The sequence below is a fragment of the Dama dama genome, chromosome 2 (genome assembly GCF_033118175.1).
Source record: "Dama dama isolate Ldn47 chromosome 2, ASM3311817v1, whole genome shotgun sequence".
Classification (NCBI taxonomy): domain Eukaryota; kingdom Metazoa; phylum Chordata; class Mammalia; order Artiodactyla; family Cervidae; genus Dama; species Dama dama.
In genome coordinates, this window is record NC_083682.1 from 38,033,157 (window position 1) to 38,052,673 (window position 19,517).

A 19,517-nucleotide genomic window follows, 5' to 3' on the forward strand; every position below is an offset into this window, starting at 1 on the left:
TAATTCACAGCAAGATGGGAAGAGTTAGTGTTTGGTAAATACATGTCTGTTAGGTCATCTAGAGACAGTGACCACAGAGAGGACTTTGATCAGAAGCCCTTGCTGGGTTCCTCTCTATCACACCTACTTCATGAGTTATTTATGATAGCTTCTTCCTGGAACAGGCCTCTCTTAAATTATCTAACTTAAATATCTTTCAGGCAGTTAGGGGAAAGTTCAAAGGTTCTTCTTGAGTCTTCTAGGCCTTGCTTATTTTCAGCTGGAAATAATCTGTGTGCAGAGTGGTGCATCTTGGGGCAGTGTGCCTGAACCCCATCAGGTTCAACCTCTCAACTTGTTAGTTTTTTTTTTTTTTTTAATGAGTGAATTTATTTATTTTTGGCCACACTGGATCCTTGTTGCAGTGCAGAGGCTCTAGAGCACTCGGGGTTTCAGGAGCTGTGGGCTCACTGGTGGCAGCTTGAGGACTGCAGCTCCGGCTCAGCAGATGGGACTCACAGGCTTAGTTGCCCCTAGGCAAGTGGGATCTTCCCAGACCCACGTCCAGGATCGTGTGGGATGGAACCCACGTCCCCTGCATTGGCAGTCGGATTTTTAGCCACTGGAACACCAGGTAAGTCCCAGCTTGTTAGCTTCATATTTTTGTTGAATAGAAATCAACTATTCTTTTCAAGGAACTCTAATACCACACCACTACTGTGTGTGTGCTCACTCAGTTGTGTCTGACTCTTTGTGACCTCATGGACTGTAGCCCACTAGGCTCTTCTGTCTGTGGGATTTCCCAAGCAAGTATACCAGAGCAGGTTGCCATTTCCTTCTCTAGGGGATCTCCCCGAGTCAGGCGGATTTAGGGCCTTAGTGGTCATTATTTAGGAGGTTTAGGTGGATGCTTTTAATTTCACTCGCTGTCTCAGTTGGGTGAAGGGAGTCTATGCATTGGTTTGTGTGACTCTGAAACTAGGACTAGTGAGTAGAAGCTGAGAGGTGGCACGAGGACTCAATAGTTTGCAGTTCTCCGACCCCCATCTTCAGGAGGAGAGGCGTCTCTGGGAGCTGGCTGAGTGCAGGTCAGGGCACTGTTTCTCAGACTGTGACTATGACAGACAGTAAGAAATGCTTTTATACCTCATACAACATGAAATGATATTCATCCTCACTATGCATGAGGCACTCTAGTTTCTGTTTCATAAAAAAGAAATGCTGGATAATGACCCACTGGTGGGTGGTCAGTAGCAGTGTGAAAATCAGACTGGATTAGAGCCTAGTGATTCTAGCATCAGGCTTCCCAGGTGGAGCTAGTGGTAAAGAACCCATCTGCCAAGGCAGGAGATGTAAGAGATGTGGGTTTGGATCCCTGGTTCAGGAAGATCCCCTGAAGGAGGGCACGGCAACCCATTCCGGTATTCTTGCCTGGGAAACACCAGGGACAGAGGCGCCTGGCGGGCTACAGTCCATAGGGTCGCAAAGAGTTGGACATGACCGAAGTGACTTAGCACGCACGCATGCACGATTCCAGCGTCAGCACTCAGCTCCTCCCCATACCTGCTGCATCAGAATCTGTACCTAAGGCAATCTTACAATGACAGAGGAATCAAAGTTAACCACCGCGACTCAATCCCATTTGTATTCTAGCACATGGGAGCAAAAGGGATGGAGGCAGCAGGAGTTTTTACTGTAGCTGATGCTGGGGGAACGCAGTGCTGAGTCAGGCTCAGGCATGGATTCCGTGTCTCTCAAGTGTGCTGCACCAGAGCAGAAGTGTTGGCCTCAGGTCCAGCTGTGTCTAAAGGAACCCCGGGAGGTGGGGAAATGGCCCTGTGTTACGTGGCAGCTGGCCAGGGGGTGGGCACTAAGCCTGTCCCATAAATCAGCTCATCTGTTGTTTCCCTTTTGTTATATACAGTCTTCAGCAAAGTTTGCCCGTGTATTCCAGCTTTGTCCCAGCTGTGCTAAGGGGCATTAGGGACAAGTTCTGGACTTGACAATGGCTGTAACATTAGAAGGGGGAAAAGGATCAACTTCATGAGAGCAGAAGTGGCTTCTGAGGAGTCCCTAAGGGAAAGGTTAGTCACAGAGGACGACACCAGTGTTATGAGACCCAGAAGTCCTGGCCCATAGACGACATCGTCCCCTGACAGCTTCCAAGTCTCTGTGTCTGGTTTGTGCCGAGAGAGCTGGTGGCCCCTCTGCAAATGTTCCTTACCTTTGTGCCCCGCCGAGGCTTTTAAATTCTGTCAAGAGTGTTTAGTCTCAGAGTATCTACAAAGTCCATGGATGCAGAGCCAGGTCATCTTAGGTGCAAAGATATGCAGTCCACGTCTAACTTTAGGCACTTCCAGAATGGTCATGTCTTAAAAATATTTACCAAGAAATTAAACAGGACCCCAAAAGTCAAAAGCTCTTCAAGCTTCCCTCGCCACCCTCCCCAATAAAGACACCCATTATTGAGTGAATCTGGCTTTTGTGTAGTGTTAACATTATTAAATCTGATGAGAGTCCAAATGTTGAAAATGGAATAACTGTTGGAGTGTGAAGTCTGCACTGGGCTTGCAGCCTCGGATGGGCTGGGCTCACTGCCCCCAAGCACCATGGACAGAGACAGGGCAGCCGACGGAGACTCCTGCAGGCTCACAGCACGTCCAGACCAGGTCTGGCTTCCCCCAGTGGCTGATCCAACTATGTGATAGTTTATCATGAAGCAAAATGTACTCAGAGGGATCACTTGGATGGTGAAATTTCACCCCTTTCATGGGAGAAATTTGTTTTGCTTCCCCCAACTAAGAGACCTAAACTGTCCAAATGCCTTTATGTAAAGGAATATATTTAACCTGGAGGGAAGAATTATCTGGTAGATTCAGGTTTTCAAACCTGATGTTTTTGGTGTGTTAAGCTCTTTGGAGCTGGTATGTGTTTTGACCTCAATATGCGTGGAAAATGACACCTCCTTTCCAATTTATGCCTTTCTTTGCATCATTAGGACCAGATAAGAAAAAACTGTTTTTCCCTAGTCTTAGTATCTTCTGGAATCTCACAATTTTGAAACTGGAGAATTAAGTTTTTCCATGCAGATGTGAGGGTCTTAAAAAAAACCCTATCATTTAATACTATTGTTCACCCTTGGCAAAATTCTGATTAAAAGCGAGCAAGATGGTAGTCAAATATTCAAAAATACTTTGGAGCACCACTTTCAGCTCCTCTTGGCAGTTCCAGTATTTTTCAGAGCAAATCTAGTCTAACTACACTTTAGCTCTAAAATCAGACAAGTCTGATAAAAATAGAAATCAATGATTCTATTCTTTGTGAAAGAAGACAAATTATGCTTTGAGAGAAAATAATTTGCTATAAAGTATAAAATGTTTTAATATTTATATCTTATAATAAAACCATGACATGTTTATAAACACTCTATCAAGCATTTTTTTTTTACAACAGGGCCACCGCTGGCAACTGGCAACGCAATAAATATGCAAAGACGCAGTGAGTATGAAATATACATCTTGATTTTATAATCGTGTGTGCTTTATTTTTTACACAAATGGAATGGAAGTGTCGAATATTTACACTTAACGGGAGTGTAAGCTGTGCAGTGTCTCTGTAAACTCCAGCCCAGGCGAGGAGTGTTCCCCCTCCCTCCCATCCTGCACAATGGAGAAGCATCCAGTCAGAGAGAAAACTGTTACAAAACTTGGCATATTGAAAGGATCTCACGCATACAGCCTGGTGCACTCGGAAGTTAAGACGCGTTTAGGAAACACAGATTCAAAAAGGAGAAAAGTTCGCCCTCTCATTGGGAGCCAACCTTGCTGTTTGGTTGTCTGTCCTCATGAGTTGCTAGGGAGATTCTGTCTTCTGTCTTTTAGATGATCTTTGTCTAAACCATTCAACCTGTCTTAAGCTTGTCCTCAGCTGCTACAAGAAACTGCACAGCCGTACAAAAAATGATTTCCAAAGCACAGTTCTCAGTGAGGAAGGATATTTACAGACTAAAGTGTGTGGGTAGGTTTCCATCCACATTCATGTGTACCCAATGTGGTATGTGTATACATGATATACAAACCACATATACCATACATACACAGAAATAAAATGTATATCCACAGAATTCTGGAGGGAGTCCTCTTTCAAATCAATTGTCACAGGAGGGACTCCACATGCTCTAAGGGACATGTCCCCTTTTGTTCCTGTAGGAGTGACAAATTACTATGATAAACTTAGGAACTAGCCTGAGTCTCTGACTTAAATATTTTTGTAGGAATTTAGGCAGGACCAAGACAGGAAAAGAAAAAAGAGATGTAATTTCACCAGCAAGTCCATTCAATCTCACCAGAGCAATCACCAGCTGAAAAGCAGAGGGAGCTTCAGATGAAAAGAGGAAAAAGAAAGCTTATGAATGGGAGAAAAAAATCTCTCTCTCTCCAAACCAAGGTGATGGCATGGCTTCCACGAGAAGAAAGAGGTTTGCTGTCAGAACAGCTGTTGGGGCTGGAGTCTGCCTTTAGCGAAAGGAAGTGTCCTTGGAACCATGGGATGGTGCTGGGAGTGGGCTCCCTGTGGACCAGGCTTCAGGCAGAAAGGGACCCAGGTGCTGGCAGGGCCCAGGGCGTGTGCATCGTCACTGCCGGGGCAGCGGTGCAGGCTGGCTCGGGGAGGCCTGCTGGAGCTGGCTCCAGCCAGGACCTCATTCACGCTCAGCTTTGCTTTCTGGGCTGCCTGGGTGAAAATGGTGACCCAAAGAATCTGTGTTATGAGTCCAGCGTGTGGACTTGCTGTCTGAATCAGCCAGGAGCCCTTAAAGGACAGAAAAATTAAGGAGCGGGTTATGGGAGAGGACATGGTCAGAGACGCGAGAAGAGAAAGCACAGAAACGGTGGATACAGAGGAAGAGGCAGGGGAGTGTCTGAGACGGTGGGAGAGATGGACAAAGAGATGAGGCAACAGCGGGTAGGGAGTAAGGAAGGGATGCGGGGGACAGCCAATGACTCGGAGGAGACAGGAAGGAAGGCTGAAGGGAGAGGTACATACAAGAGATGGAATGTGCTAGAACCAGGAGGGGAAGAGCAAAGGGAAAGAAGGAGAGGAAAAGAACAGAGGCCAGAGCCATAGGAGTGGGGAGCTTTCCCCCTGGCTCGGAGTCCTGAAGGGCTGGCAGTGGGATCCAAGACAGCTCACAGGCACCTGAGTGCAGCTCCGTAAAGATGGGCGCACCCAACAGAGCCAACCCGAGAGCGTAGGGCTGGGAGGAAAGGCCTGCAAAGAAATGGCCCACAGATCCCGCGGGAGGAGAGCCGGAAACAAATGCCCCTGCGATTAGCTGACGAGTGGGATTTTCAATTTTGGTAAAGCTGAGACCCCCGTGGTGCTACACATTGTACCAGAGCATGAAAAATAGCACCAGTGACACGATCTGGCACTTTTCCGAAAGGGCCCAGCGTGTGAAGGTGACATTGCGCCCCCAGCAAGCTTTCAGATTGGAGAGAGCTCTCGACAAAGTTTGCGGTGTTAGCACCAGTCTGGCCCCAGGCTCCACGTGCATTTGCACCAGTTGTAATCTGGGTAGCTTTCGCGCCATTTCCATCTTAAGTTATCGGGTCTGCGGCAAAATACACCCGTGTGTTGGAGCCGTGGAGACCTCAACATTGGGAAGCGCAGGACAACACAACAAATGGAGGTGTAAATTCTACAGGAAAAGACCCTCTCACCAATTGGCTTGGTGATTCTTCAAGCAAATATATATGTCTATATATATTTATATAAATCTACATAAAAAAATCAGTGCAAATGCCAATTCTTATCTGGAAGCATCTACACTAGGAAAATAATTGTATTACTACAAAACCAAGGGTTGGTGGTTCAATTTGATTGTACTCAGCCACAGCAATACTTAATATTAAATGGAAAAGCACATCACACGACCCGCGGAAACATCTATTCATTAATGACAGTCCTTTAAATAAATGGTTGCATGCTCAGTTGAGAAACCAAAGAAGTTATCATGGTGGCCTAAAAGTAGAGCTGGGATCAGGAATGGCATTCTGGTGGCGGACACTTCTGGGAGCAGAGATGGATGAAAGTAGGCCTTGACCTGAAACTGGCGAATTGCAGACATGGCTACATTTTTGACATTTTGAACACCCTAAGGAAGTCTTGGGAAATTTAACTTTCATCAGAGGGAAAATGGATTGCTAGCCCTTCCAATGGTAAAGGCAGCCTCAAGACTATAGGTAGATGCATGATTTTGCATCTCTTGTGTCTGTTTTGGTGACTGCAGCCAGGCAGACTGTGGCGTTTTAGTGTCAGATGAAAAATGCTTGTTTTTGGAAAGAGACCCTCATTCTGAGCTCTGATGCGCTTCCTGTGAAGAAGCCCCATCACTGCTGACGGCTCTGCCTCTCGCTCTCCCGTCCCAGCCGGTGTGCTGGTTCACTGCACAGTGTGGCAGATTCCTGCCAGGTCTGGATGTACCCCAGAAATAAGGCGACGGGGCTTAGTCTGGGCACGCATGCGACCCAGAGTTGAGTAGTTACAGAGATCACTGAAAAGTCTCTCTCTCTAAACACCTGGGGTGCAAGCAACGCTGATGTCAGCATCAGCTCTAAAGTGGGAGATAGGCTTCGGGAAGTTTCTTTTTTTTAAATCATCATAGTTATAATTGCTAAAAAATAAACTTGGTCCAGGTGCAGCCCCCAAGAAAGGCAGTTCAATTGGTTGAGCTCGAAGTCATTAATGGTCTTTCCTGGTGGTTCTATCTCTTTGTCCTGTACACAGAAACAGAAGTCTGCACCCCTCACCCGCTCCTGTCAGATCCTCCCCTTCTCTCTCCTCCTCAAAGAAATATTGCATCTTAGGACAGATCTCTCCATGGCTCTGCACCTTCTCTGGCTCTTACAAAAACCCTCAGTTTACTTATAAAACAGACAAAAGAGTCCTAATTATTCATGACAGCCAAAATACTAAATGATCCTTTAAGAGTTGTATGTAAGTTACTAGGAACAACATTGTTCAGCTATTTGCATGGCAGGCCCAGGGTATTTAACAAGAAAAAAGCAAAAACTTTCCTTTACATCGTTTGTATGAATTTGTCTCTAAAAGCCATCAGCTTGAAAAAAATGCATTAACCAAATGTCCTCCAAAAATATCCACGAGGGCAACTCATTAAGGGATGTGCTCCATGAGAGTGTATCTCTGAGGTGGGAGGGGGATCACGGGAGGTAATGAGGGAGAAGTCTTTGTCAGGCTTCAGAAGGAACTCAGATGCTCTTAATGGATCATTGGCAACAAAAGGGAGAGTGCAACTTTCTGTTCTTGAGTTGGATCATCTGCAGATAGTGCATACATTTAGTCTTTCAATTAATCTTTACAAAATATTTCACAAAACTTTTTTTAACCTATAGAAATTCGCTTCTATACATTTAATATATTTTTATTGTATAAATTATTCTCATCTTTAGTGCCTTCTTTCAGTTTATAAATGGCAAAATAGACAATAAACAATCATAAAGCTAACCCCAGGTGGAATCCCCTCCTCCCAGTGAGGTCAGTCCTCCACATACTTGTGAATTTTATGAAATGCTCATCTTTGTAGATGCCAGGCAAAGAAACTACACACTCATCCTTCCCTGATAGTAATGTTATGCCGTCTTCAAAGGGACTCCTTTCCTTCCCCTCCCTCATTCTTTCTTTTGCTTGTAAAGAAATCAAAGGATGTGCATAGTTCTAAAATTTGAAGTGTATCAATTATAGATGTGGGTAATGGGAAGGTTGGTGAAGTTAAAGTGCTGGCAACTTTTCTTTAAAGCAAAAAACACAGGGAGCTCAGCAGCTAAGTCAGCTCTGGACATCTGCTGGGTGAGGAGGCTGCCCATCTCTTGGGCACGAAGCCCATCAGAGGTTCGTCCCTACACCTGGCACTCTGAGCAAACCAAAGCCTCCCCCGCATACTGCAATGTCTTTTCTGTCCCACACTTCGGCCCCTCCTTTTCCTTCATGGCTTCACACAGTTTGTGTTGTACATTCATAAGAATTCACATTGACTGCAAAAACATAAATGCAACAAAAACATAAAAGCCTCCAAGTAGTATATTATATATATTTTGTTCTTCTAAATGCTCTTCTGTCATTGCTGGAGGTGCAGTAGCTAATTTATAACTTCTCCTTTGAGGGGATCCAGATGAAAGGCCCAGACTGCTCTTCAATAACAAGCTTGCATTGGTTATAGATATCTTCTAGGGTGTCGCCTTGGACGATAGCTGGAACAAAAGCAAACACACGGGAGTCAGGAAGCATTTCCTGGCTGGTGAAGAACGACCATCAGTCATGTAGAAGAAGCTCAAACAGTGACAAACTCATCAGGAGGCTTTGTATTACTTCTCAATAATAAGAAAAAGCAGAGATTCACTTAAGAAAAGTCACATCAATGATTTAAAAAATGCTTTTAAAGCATGTCCTAGATTAGTAATAAATGTATCAGTCTTCCTTCTTTCTACATGTCTCTCTGTAGTTCTACATGATGACTCACTCATTTATTTAAATTTTATGGGTGTTGACTCTGGGCCAGGCGCTGAGCTAGGCATTGGTCAATTTTCAGACTGAGAGCTCCCTGTTACCAAAGGAAGCTGGACTTATATTCTCCAGCTTATATTCTCTTATAAGCTGGATTTATATTACTTATTTTATAATTGGCAGAAATTAGAATATTCTAGATGCAGAGGAAATAATAAAGATTTTAGAAAAAACTTTAATCTCCTCAATCCCCAAAACCTTTAATAAGAAACTTTATTCATTCTCCAACTAATCTAATAAATTGAGATTTTACCATTCAGGGCTCTTCATAGTGAGAATATCTTATGGCAATTACTTGCAAAAAATACATAAAATAGAAGGAAACAAACAGTGTATTACCCCAAACACCAATTCACTTACAGTAGATTTAAATACATTTTATTATCTCCTTTGGACAAAAACTATCTTGTAGATAGATATCCCTAACACATCAATACTATCCATATGACACTGGGGCTTAAAAAGAAGTTGTTACTGAAACATGGTTTAGATTTTCAAAAACAATCCTTGGAATGGGCTGATTATTGTATTTTATTCCTGAATATAAAGCACTGTTCAACATGTATATTGTTTTGAACATACTGAATGTTCTTTTAGGGGGAAAGATAACTCATATCTTTGTTACTGATGGAAATTTTACTTAAGATCTACCTGATTCAACATATTTGCAAACTGCTAAGCCACCAGCTTCCTCATATTTTGATTGAGATAAAAAAGAAAACACCTAACTTCATGTAAGGTAACTCAGGAGGAAAGTTCTTGTTTTCAACCATTAGTTGTAACTGTATGTAGCATTAGTCGCTGAGTCATGTCCAACTCTTTGTGATCCCAGGGACTCAGTTCTGAACTGAACTTAGTTCAATTGCTAAGTAGTCAACCAGGCTCCTCTGTCCATGGGATTCTCTTGGCAAGAATACTGGAGTGGATTGCCATTCCCTTCTTCAGAGGATCTTCCCGACCCAGGGATCAAAGAGTCTCCTGCATTGCAGGAATATTCTTTACCATTTGAGTTATAGGGAAGACCTATCAGTTGTAAGGCAAATTCCAAAGTTTGATCACTTTTTGGATCTGATCAGTGTTTCATGAAAGCATATAAGAATAGAGAACCTATGATAACCAGGACAAAATATCCCTCCCAATTTATGTTTCCAAGGAAATATTTAAAAAGAAAAAAAATTTTTTTTTGCAGTAAGATATGCCATGGAATTAACTGAAACACAGGAAGTGTTTTAAGCATCTTCTTATGGTGTCTAATGGGGAGACAGACCCAGAGGTCCATGAAGCAGAGAATAGAGACCCTGGGACTACTTTTCAAGAGTAACTGCTTGGACAGTGCACATCCGGAGCCGTAAAAGTTTTGTTTTCAAATTTCTGATCATCTCAGGGAGAGAAGTTGAATGAGATTTTGTTGTTGTTGCTCAGCTGCTAAGTCGTGTCCGACTCTTTGTGACCCCACGGACTGCAGCACACCAGGCTGCCCTGTTCCTCACTATCTCCTGGAGTTTGCTCAAATTCATGTCCACTGAGTTGGTGATGCTATCTAACCATCTCCTCCTCTGCCGCCCCCTTCTCCTTTTGCCTTCAATATTTCTCAGCATTTAGGTCTTTTCCAATGAGTCATCTCTGAATGAGATACTAATACTTAAAATCTCTCTCCCAGGAGATAGCTCAGTCTCTGCCATTCATGGTTTTGGGTAGGGCCAGTGGTAACCAGGAAGCTGAATCCAGAGAAGAAGGAGCCCAGAATTTTGAATCAAATGGAAGTAGTGGCAAATCAGGTGTTTTCAGCAGGAAGGCGCTAGGGCCCAGGTATAGCAGGCCCCCTCTATGCCAAATGTCAGACAATTCATCCTCTTTCTCACAGTACAAATGCAAATGAACATACCTGTAAAATATTCTCCAAATTCTTGTTCTAGCTTAATTGCACGATCATAGGTTTTCTTGGCTTGTTCCTCTGTTAGACGCTTATTCATCTCCCTGGGAAAAGGAGTTTGGTGTTAGAACACAAAGGAAACACACCAAATCCTGAAAAACTACAGTGTACGTGGCTGAGTGCAACCTTAGCAGCAGCTTCCTAGCCCTTGACAGGACTCCTCTTTGTTGGGATGTTTTCAGCCACAACAAGGAACTCCCTGTGGCTGCCCCCATTCTCCCCCGTCGCTGCCCCCGCCCCAGGGCGCTCACGCCCCCAGAGGGTCGTCTCCTGGCCCCACGTTAGAGCTGCTCTGCATCTCTGCAGAGCAGAACCGAACCTCCTTCTTCCGGGACAGGCCTTTGGGTGTTTGAATGCTGATGTTTCCCTCAGGGCTTCCATTCTTCCAGGAAGAACTGCCCTGCTTCCTTCATCTATTCTTCCATTGGATGTAATTTGGAAATGTATAACCTTCCTGGTCACCCGCCCTTAGATTTTGTTCTTGTGGGTCTCAACCTCTTTTAAATACGGGACGTTGTTGTTGTTGTTGTTCTGTCACTCAGTTGTGTCCGGCTCTTTGAGACCCCATGGACTGCAGCATGCCAGGCGTCCCTGTCCTTCATCGTCTCCCAGAGTTTGCTCAAACCCATGTCCATTGAGTCCATGATGTAGAATTGAACACAATCTTCTGGGGTGGCCAGAGGGAGGGGAGGAGAGCAAGTGGAGAAAAGGGAAGATACTTCACAGCTTTCTGGAGCTCATTCCATCTAAGAGAATAAGACTCGACTGTTCTCAGGTCCTGACCCCATAGAAAGCTTTGATCTCTCGAACTTCCCACCCTCCCCAAGGGCTGCTGTTCATCTTCAGTGTGGGCAGCAGACATGTGGAGTGGAGAAACAGAGACAGTCTTCCAACGAATTAGAACACGAGACAGGCGACTCAGACATGTGTGTCTCTCAGGCTGAAAAAGGATTCTGTAGCTCTAGAGGCTCAACTGCAAAGCAGTAAGGCATATCTATAGCCAAAGAGCCCTGGACTTCCTCTGTTTTTATTATTAAATGGAATTTCAAGGAACTGCTAAAGATGGCTTGAATTAAAGATGCAAAAAAAAAAAAAAAAGATGCAGAGAATGGAACAATCAAAAACTCTGGGACAAAAATATTTCAAACAGACTCTAAGCAAGTCATATTAAATAGTGAGCTGGAGAGAGGAGCCTGGCAAGAAGGAATCTCTAACGCCTATTTGGTTTTATTTTTGTTCAGATAGGAATTGCTGTTCAGTTGCTAAGTTGGACCCAACTCTTTGTGACCCCATCAACTGCAGCACACCAGGCCTCCCTGTCCATCACCAACTCCCAGAGTTTACTCAAACCCATGTCCATTGAGCCCGTGATGCCATCCAACCATCTCATCCTCTGCTGTCCCCTTCTCCTCCTGCCTTCAATATTTCCCAGCATTCAGGGTCTTTTCCAACGAGTCGGCTCTTCTCATCAGGTGGCCAAAGTATTGGAGCTTCAGCTTCAGCATCAGTCTTTCCAATGAATATTCAGGAGTGATCTCCTTTAGGATGGACTGGTTGGATTTCCTTGCAGTCCCAAGGGACTCTCAAGAGTCTTCTCCACCATCACAGTTTGAAAGCATCCATTCTTCGGTGGATAGGAAAATGGGCTGTAATTACACCGGGTGCTCTCTGCCCTTCTTTCTGTTAGTCTGTCAACCATTGGTGTATCATTAACTGTAGGTATGTGCTGCTTAATCATTGTAAGATTATTTAGACCCAACAAAGTTTCAAGGACAAATTGAGGAGGGAGGAAAATGGAGAGTAACCTAATCTATGGATTCCCAACCTGGGGGCAGCTTTATCCTTCCATGTCTTCTAGGTGTTAACATTTTTTTTTTTTTGGCCAACAAAATACACTGTATTTCTTAAATAAGAATATTTTACCTTCTCATTCTTTCTTAATCAAAGACATTTTATTACTCAAAGACTGATAATCATTGCCTCTGATCATTATAACAATACCAGTGTGACTGCACTGGGCTGATAAAAGTTCAGCCAAGAGCAAAAACATTTTGGTTGGTCCATCGGGACGCATCAGAGGTGCAGATAGAATTTTGAAGGCATTGCTGCCTTTTCCTGTCACTTTAGGAAGCCAGAGAACTGGGTCTGGAGCATGTAGTCTTAATTCCTTTTTCAGGGCAAGAAACTGAGCGCAGAAGTAGTATAGCAACTTGCTTAAGGTGAAGGAGTGAATTTCATGAAAGAACTCAAAGTTATTGTTTTTCACTAATTAATTTTTAGTGAAACAGACTTTTCATTACACTTAGATGTTCTTTCAAAAGAGACCCCTATTTAGAAACACACAAAACTGAACTGAAGTCAGACATTAGCATGACTATAGACTTGATGTTGATGGCTACAATATATAGAAGTGGGAATTCCCTGAAGTCTTGCTGAAATAAACTCATCTTGCCTGAGGAATGGTATCTATAATTCTCTTCCCAAACAGCACTAACCCTAGAAGCTTTGAGAGGCAGTCATTCTTGGGTGGCAAAAATGCTGAGCTAAACCAAAGGATACTTCTCATAGAAAGACAGTGTTTTGCTCCAGCAGTCAAGAAATCATGTAGTTCTGGATCTTCTTTGATTTCCCTGGCCATGCTGGCCTACTTTCTCTGAATTCCCTTTGCATTTATTGTAGCAATACTGATTTTTTTTTTTTTTTTTTGGCCTCACTGTGTGTCATGAAGGATCCTAGTTCCCCTTCCAGGAATTGAACCTGCAACACTTGCAGTGGAAGCCTGCCTGGACTCCCAACCACTGGATCACCAGGGAAGTCCCTTGAATTTAGGTTTTTATCCTCTAATACATGAAGTTGTTTTGTCTCCCTGACCAGTCTGCCAGTTCTTTGAGGCCAGAGACTGTGGCTTGTTCACCAGCATGTGACAAGGATCTCGGTCAATGCTTAAATTTGTTGAATGAATAAGTGAATGAATGAATGGACAGACAAATAAACATAATTACAGTACAGCTGAATAAACATAATTACAGTACAGCTGAAGACAGAAGTAAACACAGGGAGAAAGACGGTAAAAGCATATTGGTGGCATGGTGGAGACATATAGGAAAGCCATTCATTGCCATGGGGAGGGGGTGGGGGATAGAAGTCACATGGTGGTACAATGTGAAAAAACACCTCTTTCGTAAACACCCTTGATTTTCTGCCTCTCTGGAGAGTCAGCTATGTGTGTGCTAATAAGTCCTGTGGTTTGATGTGGGTGATGCACTTGAGGACAATGTGTGTGATGATGTATTGGTGCCCAAATGTGGCAGCTGCCAGGCTGTGGTTCCAGCTGACCTGGCACTCACCCCTCCCTGGGGAAGGGGCAGTGCATGCCGGCTTTGCTCCTGAAGTAAAACCCTCAGAAAGACTGAACTGGAAAGTAAACATCCAGCGTTTCCTAATACGATCCCATTGGTCTGAATGCCCCTGGTGTTGCACTATGCAAACGGCTGCAGCAAATGATGCCAGATTCACCGTCTCGACGTGGGGTCCAGCCTTCAGCATGTTTACTTTTCCTTGGTGATAAGTGGCCGTGACAGGGCCCTAAGGCAAAATTAAATAAGCCATCTTGTAGTTGTGGAGGAAGCAGGCCTTTTCCCACTGAGCACCAGATGGGGACGTTCCGAGTGTCACGCTGAACCGAACGTGCAGCTGCTCTTCTCCCTCAGGCCTCCCTTCCCCGGGAAGCCACTTGCCCACTGCTTGTTTGTGAAGGGAAAACTTACTCTGCTCTTTCTGAAATGGGCCTTTAAGATGCTGTTCCCAGGAGGTGGGGGACATATTTCTCTTCTTCTTATGTTAGCATTACTAATAATATTTACGAGGCTCTTCTCAGATTATAAATCACTTTTATGTAGGGAAATGTGTGGCTGCTTAATGCACGTTGCTCAATGCTCAACACAGCAGCTTACATGAGGAGGAACTTAATACATGCTCTCAGGGACACTACTGAGTGCTAAGTTGGTTCAGTCGTGTGTTCACTCCTTGCAACCCCATGCACTGTAGCCCACCAGGCTCCTCTGTCCATGAGGATTCTCCAGGCAAGAATACTGGAGTGGGTTGCCATGCCCTCCTCCAGGGGATCTTCCTGACTCAGGAACTGAACCCACATCTCTTGTATCTCCTGCATTGGCAGGAGGGTCCTTAACCACTGGCACCGCCTGGGAAGCCAACAACCATTATTTTATCATCAATACATATTTTTCCATGTGCTGACTATGGGCAAAGCCCTTATTTATTTTTCTTTTAAAAAAATACTTGGCTGCACAGAGTCTTAGTTGTAGCATGTGGGATCTTTAGTTGTACCACGAAAATTCTTAATTGTGGCATGTAGGATCTAGTTCCCAGACCGGGGATAGAACCAAGGCCCCCTGCATTGGAAGCACAGAGGCTTAGACACTGGACCACCAGGGAAGTTCCCAGAGCTTTTTATGATATAATTTTATGCCTAAATTCATGGGGCAGAAGGTACTAAGACTGACCTCCTCACTTTATTTTTTCATCCTGGTAAGAACTTTTGTCCATCTCTTATTTATGGGAATCTATTCTGCTTTTAAGATACACATCTGGCAATTGCCCCAAAGATTGACTACATGTTTAACTTAATCCTCTTAGACTGCAGTTCCAGCTACTATAGCTTCTTCCTCCCATAGAAGGGGCTAAACAACAGGTCGATATCCTTTACAAGTAACTGCTTTCACCTCTGGGATGAATGATTTCATTTTCTTTGGTCTTTCCATAAACACTGTTTTCCAGTACTTTATGGTTCACTTGTGAACCCTGTCAAATGCTCTAATGCCTTGAGGCCCAAACGGAGGCATATTTGGGCAAAGCTCTTAAAATGACACTGGTGTTATCTCTTGCGGCCTCTTGGGAAAGGCACTGTTCACCTGTTTTGTAATGATAAAGTAGTTTCATTCTTTTTACAATAAAGTTACCTGGAATCGTTCATAGTAATAATAGCTACCAGCTAGTCGGTGGTTGGGCTGTGTGCTGTGCTAAGTCATTTCAGGCTGTCTGACTCTTTGTGACCCCATGGATGGTAGCCCGCCAGGCTCCTCTGTCCATGGGATTCTCCAAGTAAGAATACTGGAGTGGGTTGCCATGCCTTCCTCCAGGGATCTTCCTGACCCAGGGATTGAACCTGCGTCTCTTATGTCTCCTGCATTGGCAGGCGGGTTCCCTACCCCTAGTGCCATCTGGAAAGCCCCCGGTAAGTAGTTACTATATGCCAAAAATGGTATAGAGAACTTTACACTTAAGATCTTGTTTATTCTTTACACTGGCTCTCTGAGGTCTGCATTATTAATGTGCCTAGTTTAGAGCTGAGGAACTAAGTCTTACAGAGGTCAAGCAAATTGCCGGAGCTCACATAACTGAACAGTGGCAAGGGAACAGAACCAAGCCTGACCAGTTTCCAGGACCCCGCTCTTAGCCTTTCTGCTCTTCTACCTTTAGGGCTACTACGGCATCACTCTTGTATAAGAGGGTGTACAAAACAAAGCCCCCAATTTCTATCAAAGCGTCCCCCCAAATATTGTCCCTTTATAGCCAGATCATGAATATCTGCCCAGTTTTTGAAGAATGATATTTAACAAATCCTCTGAAAAATAAAAGGAATAGGGCTTCCCTGGTGCTTCATTGGTAAAGAATCCGCCTGCCAATACAGGAGACAGGGGTTCCATCCCTGGTCCAGAAAGATCCCACAGGTGGAGCAACTAAGCCCGTGAGCCACAACCACTGACCCTGTGCTCCAGAGCCCGGGAACTGCAACGACTGAAGCCCGCTCCACCTAGAACCACGCTCTGCAACAAGTGAAGCCACTGCAGTGAGAAGCCCGCACACTGCAGCTAGAGAGTAGCCCCTGCTCGCACAACTAGCGAAAAGCCTGCACAGCCACAAAGACCCGTCACAGAGAAAAATAAAATAAAATTATTAAAATAAATAAATAAAAAGAATAAAAAAGCCTGGGTCATGTATTTTTCTCCCTGTTCATAAATGTGCAAAGGTCTGGAGCTATTGGTTAAGACTGTAGGCGTTTTACAGCTAGGCCATTAATAAAACTCCTTATAACGCTAGTGGTCCACGTACATGAGGTTTTAATTAAGGAACACAAGAATTCTACGGCATAACAATGTGAAATGCCAATGGAGAGAGTTTGAAATGTTGTCTGCTCCTGCTATGAAAACTCACACATTTAAAAAGATTTACCGGTGGAATTGCTCTCAGAAGTAAGAGACAATTTAAAGATGATTGCTTCCTATCATTTGGAAAGCAAAGCAAGACAAAATAAAAACAAACCAACCTACTTTCAAAACAAGGAGACAAAATGAAGAAGTCATACACAAACAAAAACAACTTGTGAAATGAAAACAAAAATCAAGAAACATTAGCGAAGACATTTTCAGGAATTACTGACATTGTGTTTCTAGTGGTTCAAAAGAACTTTCATCATTAAAAAACGGAATGCTTAAAGAAATCAACAACGGCAATTTCCACTTGTGAGCATTTATGGCAAAGAGCTGTTAGTAGTTTGCTCTGTTGTATGGAATAAGAGGCTGGATGAAGGCCGCCGCTGCCCGCCACTTACATCAGAGGTTCCAGAGACTTGGGTTTAATGAAGATGGCAATGGGATACAGCTGGGCCACTTGTAACCGCTTGATAGCATTTCCTGATACGTCAAGTATACAGTGTTTGCCCTGGGAGAAGGAAAAGAAAAATATGGCATTAATCCAGGTAGAATGATCATAATCACAGCAAAAGAAAAAAAAAGTAAGTATGTTTTAGAGGGAGGTAAAAGATACCAGATTTCAAATTTTGAAAAGAATTGTTGCAAAGCATAAATAAAAGTTGGTATTCAGGTCATCACCAAATGTTTGCAGTAATATATTTCTTACTCCTTTACTAAGTGTCAGCCAGTGGAGCAGACATTTCACTAGTGTTATCTCAGCTAACTTTATTTCCTTAAATAAACACCTGATGCTTTGTACAAGGAAGACATCAAGCCATATATAACGTGACTGAATCCATTCTCATGAAACCCTCATAAACCATCTCTGGAGACAGTTGTCAAAAAGAAATTCCCAACTTGTCAAAGAAGAAATTCCCTACCTATGAGATATGAACTGTAAACTGCATTTTACAGAAGAGAAGGCCAAGGCTTAAAAACACTAACTTGCCCAGCACTTGCATCAGCCGTACATATAGCAGTCACTCGCCCAAGTCTCAGTGCTAATACGCAAACCCAAGTCTTGTTGGTTGGAATAAACGAATACCTCCTTGTCTCACCCTGGCCAGTGTTAAATCTGGAGGAATGGTAACCATGAGTTTAGAACAATTTTATAAATATTTGCTGAGTGTTTCTATGTATCCTGCCTTTAATATGCTCAGTCTAGTATAGAGCAAGGACAGAGAGTGACCTTAAGTATTTAATCTTAACTGTGGGGAGAGAGGTTTGCATAGTGTATGTAAATTTTTTGTTTGTTAACAAATAAAGACCCTATTACATGCCTCATTTAACTTGGCTTCCACTGCAATGAGCGCTCAGAGCGAGGAACTGCTTTACAAAGTATTTCTGGAGACTAGACACGTTTGCCACACATTATGTTCTACCTCCTGGAGGGAAATGGCTTCATTACCCTGAGGCCCAAAGAACTTTACAAAGAAGAGAAAAGCATACTATGCAGATAGAAACAGTCCTAAATCAACAAAGGGGAGTACAGGCTCATCCATAATATCCACGTAAAAATAAAGAGAGGCCAGCGAGTACTTGAGCTTTTAAAGCAGAAACAGACTAAGATGACTCAAGTTTTTATTACTTATTATATTCCAAGTTTGCTATCTGTGAAATGTGGCAGTTAAATAGAATGTCTGAATGAAGTCTGAGTATTCACTGGTCAGAACGGCTTGAGATAATAAAGGCTGTGTCTACATGTTCAAGGAGGAGAACAGATGCAATTATCCAGAAAAGTGATTTGAAACAGTGTGATATTGCTCAAAGAAGCTGGCATCCCGGAGAGAAGAAACTCGACCCACCTTCTTACTGTATTCTCGGGGAGGCGTGAACATTTCTCATTTAAACTTTTTAACTAAAACATTAAAAGCGGGAGTGGGGGGAAGTTGTGTCAAATCAAATCAACCCAACAAATATTACTTATATAACAAATACACAATGGGCTCTTAACTTTTTTTTTTTCTTCTGTGAAATTGGTCCTTGGTGTTCACAGGTGATTAGGATCTTTCTTGCGGCAGATCTCAAGTGTCTTCCTATTCTATTTGCCCTTATACAGTCTTCTCATGTCCACGCCCTTGAAATTATCAGCAGGATAATTTCATCTGCCTGCAATGCAGGAGACTTGGGTTCGATCCTTGGGTAGGGAAGATCCTCTGGAGAAGGAACTGGCAACCCACTCCAGTATTCTTGCCTGGAGAATTCCATGGACAGAGGGGCCTGGCAGGCTACAGTCCATGGGATTGCAAAGAGATGGTCACGACTGAGCGCCTTTCACACACAATTTCATCTATACCTCCTCTAAGTTAGAATATCTGCCAGCAACAGGCTAGGCAGTCCTCCTCATCTGTCTACCCTTCCACCAAAAGGATCTCAAGTTTTCAGGGAGATAAAAAGTAAACTCCTACTAACAAAAAGAACTGAGGATTCTGATTTAAGCAACCGAAAGTGACCAACTTTTTAGAACAAATTCAGTTATTGGGGCCAAAGAAGAGTGAGTCAAGGACAAAGTGAATTTCCATAAACTTCAAGCTGTTAATTGCCTTTAGGTTTATAAGCCCCGCTTCCTCCTCTCCGCTGCCAGGTCAGTCAGCATATTTATTGAGATTAGAACAAAGATTAATGACCTTGCTCTAAAGAGATTCTCTGCTCAGAGGTCTTAAAAGGAATACTGAATCAAAATTTACAACTGAAATCAGGGAAGAGTAATGACCAGAAAAAAAAATGCAGTTTGCCACCTGGGTACCTTCTTC

General features: G+C 43.5%; 1 protein-coding gene and 1 long non-coding RNA gene across 22 annotated transcripts in view; one reads left to right on the top strand and one right to left on the bottom strand.

Moving 5' to 3' along the window:
* The first annotated feature begins 269 nt into the window (after positions 1–269).
* LOC133040242 (uncharacterized) overlaps positions 270–19,517 on the top strand; it is a 36,665-nt gene continuing 17,417 nt past the window's right edge. For all 4 annotated transcript variants that reach the window (XR_009688930.1, XR_009688932.1, XR_009688934.1 and 1 more), the window contains exons 1-2: positions 270–613; positions 3,433–3,477. This is a non-coding gene — a long non-coding RNA (uncharacterized LOC133040242). The remainder of the gene's footprint in view (positions 614–3,432; positions 3,478–19,517) is intronic.
* The window catches only part of DLG2 (discs large MAGUK scaffold protein 2), a 2,226,746-nt gene continuing 2,214,628 nt past the window's right edge, over positions 7,400–19,517 (bottom strand). For all 18 annotated transcript variants that reach the window (XM_061119788.1, XM_061119779.1, XM_061119776.1 and 15 more), the window contains 3 exons: positions 17,124–17,233; positions 10,445–10,536; positions 7,400–8,246 (listed from right to left, as the gene is read on the bottom strand). In XM_061119788.1, the coding sequence (XP_060975771.1) occupies positions 8,140–8,246; positions 10,445–10,536; positions 17,124–17,233 (309 nt within the window). In that variant the 3' untranslated portion in view covers positions 7,400–8,139. The remainder of the gene's footprint in view (positions 8,247–10,444; positions 10,537–17,123; positions 17,234–19,517) is intronic.